The following is a 12,886-nucleotide window of genomic DNA, read 5'->3' as shown; positions in this document are numbered from 1 at the left end:
CCCTGCCCACCAAAACCTGGTTTGATGCCCATGCCATCACAGTGCTTGACTGGCCAGTCAACTCGCCGGATCATAACCCCACTGAGAATCTATGGGGTATTATCAAGAGGAAAATGAGGGGCACCAGACCCAAAAACAAAGAAGAACTGACAGAAAGCATCAAGTAAATCTGGCATGTTGGTGTGGTGTTTTTAGGATGATGTGCAATGCCATTTCTCCTCCAAACGTGGTGTGCAATATGGCATCCAAACTAAGCTTTACACGATCAGGATTTTTGGGGCCGATCACTGAGATGTGTAAAACGATCACCGATCTGATCACAAGATGGAGGAATGTGTCTATTTAAATGACCTGTTCATTTACGGTATATACTTGTGTACTTAAATGCTCAAAAAAATATATTTACAAGAAATAATGTATCTTTGTTCCTCTATTTATGCCAGTAAGGCATAGAAACAGACAGAACAAATGAATGGTCTTCTATTAGATGGCAGGGAGTACATGCAGTAATGACTATATCCACTTTTTGTGGCATTTTTGTTTGTTGGTGTGCCGTGAGATTTTTCAATTGTAAAATATGGTCCTTGGCTCCGCGGCACGGTGGCCGACTGGTTAGAGCGTCAGCCTCACAGTTCTGAGGACCCGGGTTCAATCCCCGGCCCCGCCTGTGTGGAGTTTGCATGTTCTCCCCGTGCCTGCGTGGGTTTTCTCCGGGCACTCCGGTTTCCTCCCACATCCCAAAAACATGCATGAATTGGAGACTCTAAATTGCCCGTAGGCATGACTGTGAGTGCGAATGGTTGTTTGTTCCTACGTGCCCTGCGATTGGCTGGCAACCAGTTCAGGGTGTACCCCGCCTCCTGCCCGATGACAGCTGGGATAGGCTCCAGCATGCCCGCGACCCTAGTGAGGAGAAGCGGCTCAGAAAATGGATGGATGGATGGTCCTTGGCTCCATAAAGTTTGGAAATCACTGCTCTAGTCAGATCGTGTATTCTAATCAGTCAGGTCAAACCAACATTACATGACAGAAATAATGGGTGCTAACTTACTGTAATTAAATTACTTTATTTTTAATTAAATTACTTCACCGACACCAAAACTTTTGAGCATGATTGGACAGAACGGTGGCAGAGAGAGAGATATAGCCGGCACGATGGCCAACTGGTTAGCACACATCTGCCTCACAGTTCTGGGGACCGGGGTTGAAATCCCGGCCCCACCTGTGTGTAGTTTGCATGTTCTCCCTGTGCCTGCGTGGGTTTTCTTTGGGCACTCCGGTTTCCTCCCACATCCCAAAAACATGCGTGGTAGGTTGATTGAAGACTCTAAATTGCCCATAGGTGTGAATGTGAGTGCGAATGGTTGTTTGTTTCTATGTGCCCTGTGATTTGCTGGCGACCGGTTCAGGTTGTACCCCACCTCCCGCCCGAAGATAGCTGGGATAGGCTCCAGCAGATAAAAAATAAAATAATAAAAACAGAATACAATGATTTGCAAATCATGTTCAACCTATATTTAATTGAATACACTACAAAGACAACATATTTAATGTTCAAACTGATAAACTTTATTGTTTTTAGCAAATACTCATTGACTTAGAATTTTATGGCTGCAACACGTCCCAAAAAAGCTGGGACAGGGTCATGTTTAACACTGTGTTACATCACCTTTTCTTTTAACAACATTCAATAAACGTTTGGGAACTGAGGACACTAATTGTTGAAGCTTTGAAGGTGAAATTCTTTCCCATTCTCCGTTGTCTTATTTTACTCTTCATAATACGTTACGCATTTTCAATGGGAGGGAGGGAGACAGGTCTGGACAGCAGCCAGGCCAGTCTAGTAACCGCACTCTTTTACTACGAAGCCACGCTGTTGTAACACGTGCAGAATGTGGTTTGACGTTGTTTTGCTGAAATAAGCAGGGGCGTCCATGAAAAAGACGTTGCTTTGATGGCAGCATATGTTTCTCCAAACCCTGTATGTACCTTTCAGCATTAATGGTGCCTTCACAGATGTGTAAGTTACCCATGCCATTGGCACTAACACAGCCCCATACCATCACAGATGCTGGCTTTTGAACTTTGCGTCCATAACAGTCCGGATGGTTCTTTTCGACTTTGGCCCAGAGGACACGACGTCCACAATTTCCAAAAACAATTTGAAATGTGGACTCATCGGACCACAGAACACTTTTCCACTTTGCATCAGTCCATCTTAGATGAGCTCGGGCCCAGAGAAGCCGTTTTTGATAAATGGCTTTTGCATTGCATAGTAGAGTTTCAAGTTGCACTTACGGATGTAGCGCCGAACTGTATTTACTGACATTGGTTTTCTGTAGTGTTCCTGAGCCTATGTGGTGATATCCTTTACACATTGATGTCGTTTTTTGATGCAGTGCCGCCTGAGGGATCGAAAGTCACAGGCACTCAATGTTGGTTTTTTGCCTTGCCGCTTACATGCAGTGATTTCTCCAGATTCTCTGAACCTTTTGATGATATTATGGACCATAGATGATGAAATCCTTAAATTCCTTTCAATTGTATGTTGAGGAACATTATCCTTAAACTGTTCGACTATTTTCTCACACACTTGTTCACAAAGAGGTGAACCTCGCCCCATCTTTGCTTGGGAATGACTGAGAAATTCTGGGAAGCTCCTGTTATACCCAATCATAGCACCCACCTGTTCCCAATTAGCCTGTTCACCTGTGGGATGTTCCAAACAGGTGTTTGATGAGCATTCCTCAACTTTCTCAGTCTTTTTTGCCACCTGTCCCAACTTTTTTGGAACGTGTTACAGCCATAAAATTCTAAGTTAATGATAATTTGCTAAAAACAATAAAGTTTATCAGTTTGAACATTAAATATCTTGTCTTTGTAGTGTGTTCAATTAAATATAGGTTGAACATGATTTGCAAATCATTGTTTTTGTTTATGTTTAACACAACGTCCCAACTTCATTGGAATTGGGGTTGTATATATATGCTATGAGGGCTGCACGATATTAGAAAAAACTTACATTGCAGTTTTTTTTTAACCTGTAATATATACTGTCTTGCGATGTGAAATAATATGGGATCAGTGTTGGGAAGGTTTTTTTTTCTTTGCAAACTTGTTCAAAGCTCAGTTCATCATTCCAAAAATGAACTACTTTTGTTCATAGTTCATAATTAAAAATTTTGAACGAATTTAATCGGTCCAAAACTAAATTAGTCCATAGTTTTTTTATTTTTTTATTTTTTTATACCCACAACAGCTAAATCCTCAATGGTATCTTTTGCAGGGTGTGATTGTGGTTTGTCTTGCATGAGCATTATTGTACTGCAGAAGGCATTGTTCTTCTTTTCATACCATAGCAGGAAATGGTCAGTTAGAAATTCCATATATTTTGCAGTGGTAAATTTGACACCTTCAAGCACTCTAACGCCAACCATCACTGCTCATTATTCCAGCCAAAAACACCTCCTTGCTGACTTTACAAGCTTAATGGGACATGGTGGCCATCCAGAGACCATCCAGAACTCTTATGTGTCTGGACCGTTTGTATACTGCATACCGTCTCTCCTCTTTTCAGTCCAAAGCCATGCAGTCCTGGGAGTCACTTCCACAATCCCTATGTAATGTCGACTCGCTCCACAATTTTAGGCTCTGTCTAAAAACACATTTTTCGACTTGCGTACTCCATCTGACTTTTATGGGATTTTTAAGACGTTTCCCCCACATTCCTGATTGTTGATATATTTTTATTAGTGTGTTGTAAATTGACCTTGAGTGCTTCAAAAGGCACCAACAAATAAAATGTATTTTTATTAGTTTGTGTAAAAAACAATTACCTTATTATTAGTCCACCAAAGTCCACAACTGTTATTAATTTACACATATACTGTAGTTTCTAAAGCAGAACACCCTTGAAACAGTTTGTAAAACCTAATTCCCTATATTTACAGGTAATCCTGATCCTAACCAAGCTGTATGACTTTCATATTGGCAGTGTCACTGAGAGCACTCTTTGGAGGTGAGTAAAAAAATATATTTTACATTACATTCTACATGTAAAATTTAGACATTATATATGTCTATATTTTCATCACGTCTAAATGTGTAAAAACCAGAGTAAGTAATAAAAAATACGGTATATTTTAACTTTGTTTTCTTTTCCCCAGTACAATGGGGTCGATCTGATCTGGTGTCAGACCAGTCACTTAGGGAAATGGTTTGCCAAGCTTTTTTTCTGGTTTATCAGTTGTAGGGGCGACTGCAACCCATTTTCATCATGATGAAACACATTCAATTGTCATGTAACATTCTCCTGGCTGGATATGAACAGTTTTTCTCCCCTATAAAGTAATCATGCGACATAGGTCCATGCAAGGTTATTTGCAGAACTTGTTCAATTAAAAATGAACAATGTTCCTTTTTAAAGTTTGTGAGTGACTCATGTTTGGTTCTCACACATGCTGAAATATGAGTTGTGGTTGCTGTCAGTCTTTGATACCTGGGTCCATTCGACAGTAGTGACTGACTTCATAGCAGGAGTCATTGAGTCATGTATTCCTAATCTAACATTGTTACTTTCAAATAACAATTTTGTAAATTTTGTTTTGTTGCAAGATAATATAATGAGATTATTTGCATTAAAAGTTTGTAATCCGATAAATGGAAAACAACAACCGAGTGTATCTCCATTCACTACCAGAAATGTCCTTTAAATATTGTCTTCCGATACAGATTACACATCCCCCATTTACATTATGTATACAAGGACATAAGTCAATGCAATAGTCTGAAGATCTCATGGGCGTTGGTTGGGTAAACATGTTTGACCTTGCTACCCATTGTTACAAACTGACCAGAAAACATGACCAGAATAGATTTGAAGCTTGATTTGTTACAACACTACCATTATTGCATTCAGACACTGACATTCGCTTATCTTATCCATTTAAAAACAAAAGTACAGTGTAACATAGCGTTATGACTCTGAAAACATTAATTTATGTTTTCAATGGGGTTTAGGTCTGGAGATTGGGCTGGCTATGGCAGGGTCTAGAACTGATGGTCATTCATCCATAAACTACCTGGTGTGTGGCCGAGGGCGTTGAAGTAGAGAAAAATTTGAGTTCTGTACCAGCGCCCCAAGCATGGGGTAGCCCGTGGCTTTTGTAAAGGTTTGAAGATTGTTGTTCTTTCATTTAAATATGTCAGTTATAAAAAAAACAGCAACATACGTGTCAAGATCAAGTCAATTTTGCGGTGAAAGTTCAATTATAAGGTTGCTTTATCAAATTAAAGGACCTATAGTGTCCAGCTGGCCTATATTTTTCTAAAAATTCTCTTTATGTATTTTTTGCTCAATGAAATGAAACTGGCAGTCATTTTTAATAATATCAGTCCGTTCTGGAACAATCGGTAGATAACAAATTGCTGTCTAATCAGCATCTTGATATGTCACACCTGTGAGGTGGGATGGATTATTTCGACAAAGGAAAAATGCTCACTCACAAATATTTACACAGATTTGTGAACAATATTTGAGGGTAATGACCTTTTGCGTGTGTAGAAAACGTTTTAGCTCTCCCGAGTCCAACTCACGAAAAATGGGAGCAAAAACAGTGTTGTGTTTATATTTTTGTTCAGTATAGATACTTTATTGATTCTGATGGAAATTCTGAGAAATGAATAACAAAACATAAAACTCTGAACTGAAATTTAACAATATAGTACTTTGAATTTGCATGGCTAAGGCATATTTCACAAAATCAAGGACTCAGTGTAATCCTAATAGTTTAAATGAACTTGTTTGTTTGATAATACGGACAGTCAAGCCTTCGTGACTCTTTGAAGGAAGTATCTAGGAATCGCTATTCAAATAGGTGGTGCACACCCCTGTTTCAGAAATAACATTTTTGTGTGCTTTGCAGACTTTTAATATTATTAAGTATTATTAAGGAAGCCAGCATTTTGTTGTAAAGTGAAAAGCTTGTATTAGTGAGGGAACCATTTTCTTGAGTAAGTTCAGTGTAGCAAGTATGAGAAGTCACATTAGGTTTGTGCTGTCATTCTGGTGCTCTGATGCTTACTGAGATCACACATTTGATTGGGTTTGAAGCAGGAACACTCCATCCATCCATCCATTTTCAAAACCATTTATCTTCACTCGGGTCGCAGTTATGGCAAAATGTCAAAGCAATGGCAACGTCTCAAAATATTGCCCAGTTAGTCCATCAATTTTAATGATGAATAATAATACACAGGAACAGAGGTGTGTAAAGTAGCCAAATATTGTACTCAAGTAAGAGTACAGTTACTTTACAATTATATGACTCAAGTAAAAGTCAAAAGTAGTCCTCCAAATAATTACTTCAGTAAGAAAGTACTCAGTGAAAAAAAACGACTCAAGTACTGAGTAACTGGTGAGTAACTGCTGATTTTTTTTTAAATCAGAGCATGAACGCCAAATAAAATAAAAAATAACTAAATGAAATATCAATGTGCAAATTCTGATATTGCGAAACAATATCACCTTGTCTAAAATATGATAAATAAAATCTTTATCAAAATAACAAACAATGAATAAAATCTTTATAAAATAATAAATCAAAGCAAATAGAACTCCAAGAAATGGTCTTATACTATTTTGTTTAGACTTGTTATACAGCACAATAGGCTCAGCAAAAACAGCAACAAGGCTGCAGTGGATATAAAAAGTCTACACACCCCCGTTCAAATGCCATGTTTCTATGACGTAAAAGAATTTAGACTAAGATAAACCATTTAAAAACTTTTTCCACCATTAATGTGACCTAGAATTTTTACAACCCAACTATTTAAAAAAATAATAATCTTTTTGGGTGGGTAGGCGAAAATAAACAACTTTATCTTCTAAACCCATGTAATTCACTTGACTTGACGTTGAACTTGTTGCATTCTTGGCCAGGTCACTGTTGCAAAAGAGATGTTCTGTTTACTTGTTTTTTTACCTGGTTAAATAAAGTTTAAATAAAATAAATGTGTGTGTGTGTGTGTGTGTGTGTGTGTGCGTGCGTGTGTGTGTGTGTGTGTGTGTGCGTGAGTCCGCATGCGAGAGATAGGGGGAGAGAGAGAGACAAAACGTAACCATAAAGAAATTAACGATGGTTGTAGTTCATTTCATTTCACATTTCACAACATTTCACAAATTCTGCCAGGATATGTAAACTTATGAGCACAACTGTACATATATGCAGTCATACGTACCCTGAGGTGGGTAGTAACTCCGTTACATTTTCTCAAGTAAAATTTTCGATAAACTGTACTTGTCAGAGTACTTTAAATGCACCATACTTTTTACTTTTACTTGAGTGTTTATGTGAAGAAGGATCGATACTTTTACTGCGTTAAAATGATCATCATGCCGTTCGCTACTTTTATTTATCCAATCTTGTATGTGCGTGTCTATTTTTAGATTCCATCTTTGACTTCCGCATAGAGCGCCAATCCAATGTGATCACTAACGTCATTTGACTCCAATTCACCAATCAGACAACACAAGGCAGTCACATGACTGCACACATAGCCTTCGCGAGCCAATCAAAATGACTCATTTTTGGGGAAGAAAAAAAACAAAAAACAGCCATGCGAGTGTGTTTACTTTACAGACTCCAAAAAAAACAACAGCTTTGTCATGGAGCTCTTAAATTGTGACTGCCTAAACTTGGATATTTCAGCGCACTTCTAACTTGAGAAAACACCTTCCAGTAACTTGCAGATGTTTCTATTGTTGTTTTGGCAGTGGATATGGCAACATTAGCCCTATCCTATGGTGTCGCACACGCACATGTACACAATCACTAAGTATATTCAGCAAACAACTTTTTCATGAAATCAAACAATGTTTCTGTAGGGCCCAATGCATGTGTTGTTGGTTTTTGGGCAGTTAAAAATTTAAATGGTGGCAGGTGTGTGTCGACTCCCATATGTTATTTTTTTATTTTATTTTATTTGATGTTCATGCTCTGATTAAAAAAAAATCAGAAGTTATAAGTTACTCTTTTAACTTAGTAACTTTCTTACTCTTACTCAAGTAAATATTTGGATGACTGCTTTTTACTTGAGTCATATTATTCTACAGTAACAGTACTCTTACTTGAGTGCAATTTTTGGGTACTCTACCCACCTCTGTACGTACCCCTAGCATATTGGAATGAAGGTGTAGGCTACACCTTTTTCATAACCTCTAGCTGCCGGTGGTATATTAGAATGAAAGTGTACACCTTTCTCATAAAATGCGATTTTTAAATTTTTATTTTTATTTTATACCAACAGTGGGTACGGAAAGTAGGCTGACCGCCTTGAATTTTTCAATCCTTGTGATATTGCAGCCATTTGCTGAAATCATTTAAGTTAAATTTTTCCTCATTATTGTACACACAACACCCCATATTGACAGAAAAAAACGGAATTGTTGAAATTTTTGCAGATTTATTAAACGCAATGTTAAAACATCCAAATGTGCATGTGAACTGAGCACAGAATGAGCATCCTCCTCTCTGAACCAAGCTTATGCCTAGCCACATACCTAGTCGTGGAAGACTCCAAGGCTTTGCTGTTGTTGAGGAAGACTGGACGAACATATCACTGGGGTTGTCAAGTGGGCTCTTACCTTCATCATCGTTTCACTGATTGGCCCAAGATGTCTCCAGTAGGCTCAGCAGTAGTTTTTGGCTTCGCAGAACCACCCACCTCTGCATCAGTCCAACATATTTGGAAGACCAGCAAGGATTCAAAAAACAAAATGATCAACCAAAACATATAGTTTTGTGTAAAAAAAAGTCCACTAGCGTATATAAACTGTGAAACGCCAAAGATGGGCTAAGAGAAATTAGCTTCAATCAAGTGCTATTTTAACACACGCAGAGTAGCAACACATACAAACAGAGCATACAACAATAGTCACAGGCATTTATTTCTTTGCTCTGTGGGAATAATGAATATTTACATGGCAAAATGTGTTACTGTATTACACTGAATTGTCATCCTCCTCTTCTTGCTTTTAATCACGCTGAATCTTTTGAAGTAGACCTCAGTGCTGCCTAGCATGCTGTGGCAACATGTGGTGCTACACGGAAGCCGCACAATTTGGGGCTTGCCTGGATACTGTAAAAACCCATAAATACCTCCCACTTAAAAATATGCAATACCGTGGGGATGCGAACGCCAGCGATGAACTGCAATATAGCGGGAGAGCACTGTGGTAGCAATAACAGTGATCTTTTTACAACAACATTGCTTGCTTTGGTTTTGGAATGAGAGCCACTTCAGCCCTCAAATCCGAGGTCATGTTGGTGTGAACTTAAATGTGAAGAGAACAGTGAATTGAATGGAACAGAAAAAGAAGGATCTTGTTGTGCATTAATAATCCATGACTGCTACTCTGCTACGCAGTTTGAATGGGGTCACTTGCAGGCGCATAGGAACTACCTCTAAAATTGCATCATTTTGCTCGGTATGCTCATAGGGGATGTAGTGTTTTACAGGTCAGTGCCTCTAATAAGTACCCAACTCTCTGAGAGACACACGCCTGATACCTGTGATCTTAGGCAATTAGACTTGCTATTTCCCTCCATACCTCACCATTGTGACCTCAACTCAACACAACTTCTTACAAAATGATCTACTCTTAAGAGACCTGCTGATTGATTGATAGATGTGATTTCAAACCTGTTGGATTTATCTTACCCAACATTATAAAAAATAGACACAAAAGGAATGAAGACGCTGGTTTCTTTTTCTCATGAGGAGGGCGTATGGGAGATTGTTCAGATCACAGCCTCTCAACACGCTCTAAACAATCCCCCCCCTCGCTCCTGCATTTATTTGAAATAGGAGGGATTTACAAATCATAATGTTCTAAGCAATAAGACACAACACAAAATATTTGATAATAAGAGGGTTTTTCCCAGACATAGTATTCTAAACAATAAGACACGACACATAATATTTGATAATAAGAGGGTTTTTCCCAGACATAGTATTCTAAGCAATAAGACACAACACAAAATATTGGACCAACACTTGTCCCGACCCGACCACATCCGATCACGTCCTTGGTCCAGGCACCCTTCCATCGGATGATGCTGAGTCATCTTTTCGAAGGCGAGACATCTAAAATCGTCCATAATACTAATGCAAGCTAAGCAAATAAATGATAACTTCTAGAATATATTTAACATTTCCCTCCTGTTTATCATGTATTTGCACAAATTCTCATATCATCTTACAGTCACTTCATTTCGATTTTTAATTGTAGAATCATTTTTATGAAACAAATACATTTACACTCAGAGTAAACTTGTCATACATGAATGTTGTAGTTTAAACATCGTAATCACCTGGATCAGGAAACAAATCAGGTAAAACAACATCATCATCATCATCGTCATTATTATCAACCTCCAATAAAGGATAAATCTGCTCCATACGGTTCCATGTGGGTTATGGCTGTGGTGATTAATTTACTGATTAATGCCCGAATGCATGGGATACAACAACATCCACACAATGTCAGAATGGCTGCAAAAACAGCAATTGATATCAATATTGGTGAAATTAGGGTTTTATATTTACCAAAAACGTCCATTCAGCTGTTTCACAAGGAGTGTTGATTGAGGGTCCGTAGACCATCGATGGCTCTGGTCAAGCTGCCATCTGAAGCAGTATTGTTTGTTCTCCAAACATACCGCAAACACCTCCCTCTCTTGCGAGGAGCATGTCGACAGCTATGCGGTCTTTGGAACGTCCTTGAGCTGCTCGTGCACAGCTTCCAACCCACTCTGAGTCCAATTTCCTAATCTCTGTACATTGAAGTGGATATAGTTTATCCCATCAACATTTTTATTAATCGTACACCAACAGCATATGAAGTATTCAAATCCTCCTGCAACTTGGTCAGCTAATTTGTATTGATTAGGAACCCCACAAGGAACACCATGTATGTTTTATGTTGGATAATTTTGCCTCTGCCAGGATAAATCTCTTTTTTGTCAAGTATGTCCAAAACACACAAGGAATTTGTCTCCGGTAGTTGGAGCCGCTCTAGTACAACAGACAGTCAATTTACAGAACACTTTGGAGACATAAAGACATTGACAAAAAATAATTGTGCAAAAAGATGCAGTCCTCTAGCAGCAGTTTGAATGACTAATATCGCAATAGTCCGGTGCAAAGATCATTGTGCAAAGGGCGCTGAGACTTCAAGGAGTGTATGCGGTTTAAAGTGACGAGTAGTGCGATAATCTGGGACAATGGTTGTGCAAATGTTGCAGATGCTCCTCAATCAGTGTGCAAATGGAATAATACAATCTTGTGATAATTATGCCGGAACTATGCGCAACAAAGGCCTGGGACCCATGCAAACAACACAATCTTTTCTCGCTACATTTGCTGCTTGTTCCATCAATAGTAACCAATTGTTATTTTGTCCTGAAACTCCTGTGACAACTAGGAACCAATCATCAGTAGTTATGTTGTTAACCATTAAAATTTGTCTACCTTTCTTTGAAGTTTTCAATGGCATTTTTGGTTTAACACGGTTCCTATAACACAATACTACTTGGAAGTGGGGATCTTTTCCACCAGAATAGGCCCACAAGCTCACTATCAAACACATTGGGTGACTTGTATTTCAATATTAAACTATGGGCCGTTTTGCTTATGTTAAACTTCTTTCTTTGTTCTTTTGCTGTTCTTTTTGACCAACTGGACCAATCATAACCTGTTTCACCAATAAGGTGTTTCCATTCAAAACCTATAGTTGCATACCAGTCATATCTAAATCCCCAATTCTGCCCATTCTCTTGAGCATCATTGGTGGGAGCCGCATATGGAATTATGATTAAAGCAGCTTGATTTTGGGGGCACAAAATATTAAACCGTTTTGCCGCATTTGGAGGCCATGCCCACAATTTTGATCATCAGCTGTACTCCTTTTGATACGAGTTAATGATTCAAAAAAAATTTTTTATTATTATTATTGGGTTTGTCATATTGGTCCAGTTGGTAGGTGATTTTCTATCTAAAAAATGGGTTTTATCATTGAGGGTGGGACGTCCCATGTACCACAAAAACAAAACCAACATCATAGTAGCCAAAGTTGCTACGTAACAACTTATCGAATCTCATAACCAACGTGGGTGTGCCTTTCTGCTGAGTTCTCACTAAAAGGGTTGGTGTCTTTTTTCTTCACTGACCAGCAAGCGTTTTCAGAATCTACACATCTGCTCCCGCTTCGTTATCAGACTTTTGCTCACCTTCCCTGTTTGAGTACTCAGCTGAAATGACTCTTACAGTGTGTTAAATGAACCCACGTGTTTCTTTCTGCTATTTTTTAGGGCTGTAAAGTGTCAATCTATCTGTGCCACCATCCCTCCGGTTGAGACGTGACACAGCATGTCTCAATATAGCAGCCCATTTGAATAGTTTTTTTTTTTTTTTTTTTTTTTTTCCTGTGCTAATGTAAATTTCATTTTGTAGTTTTGCACTTTGTTTTTCCCAATAATTGCGTTCTTGTTGTGGAATACTCATATTGGCTATCAGTATAGATTGTACCATCTTTATTTATCATTAGTTTGCATGCCTCGATTAATGCTACTAATTCAGCAGCTTGTTCAGCCAATTCCTGTCAATCATGCTGCGTGCCTTCATCATTAAGGGTGTTAGTGTGGCTGGATTTAAGGTTGTGCATCGCTCAACAGTCAAATGTGGTTCTGATAGCAAGATGGCAATGCAAGATAAATGTCTTGCAGGTGATTTGCAATAGGAGAGCAGACACTGTATGTGGGACCTTTAGGGTGAACTGCTCTCTAGTTGAAAAATAAGCTATTGGTCTTAGCTTATCACCGTATTG

At 38.6% G+C, this 12,886-nt stretch overlaps 1 protein-coding gene across 1 annotated transcript in view; it reads left to right on the top strand.

Annotated features, from left to right (window-relative positions):
* The window catches only part of sorcs3a (sortilin related VPS10 domain containing receptor 3a), a 326,424-nt gene that overhangs the window by 125,519 nt on the left and 188,019 nt on the right, over nucleotides 1-12,886 (top strand). Inside the window, exon 2 of the mRNA XM_061772129.1 lies at nucleotides 3,951-4,018. Coding sequence (XP_061628113.1) covers nucleotides 3,951-4,018 — 68 coding nt within the window. The remainder of the gene's footprint in view (nucleotides 1-3,950; nucleotides 4,019-12,886) is intronic.

The sequence above is a fragment of the Phyllopteryx taeniolatus genome, chromosome 4, assembly GCF_024500385.1.
Source record: "Phyllopteryx taeniolatus isolate TA_2022b chromosome 4, UOR_Ptae_1.2, whole genome shotgun sequence".
In the NCBI taxonomy this organism is placed as follows: Eukaryota; Metazoa; Chordata; class Actinopteri; order Syngnathiformes; family Syngnathidae; genus Phyllopteryx; species Phyllopteryx taeniolatus.
Note: the sequence above shows the minus strand (reverse complement) of the source record. Positions and strands in the feature narration are given on the sequence as shown.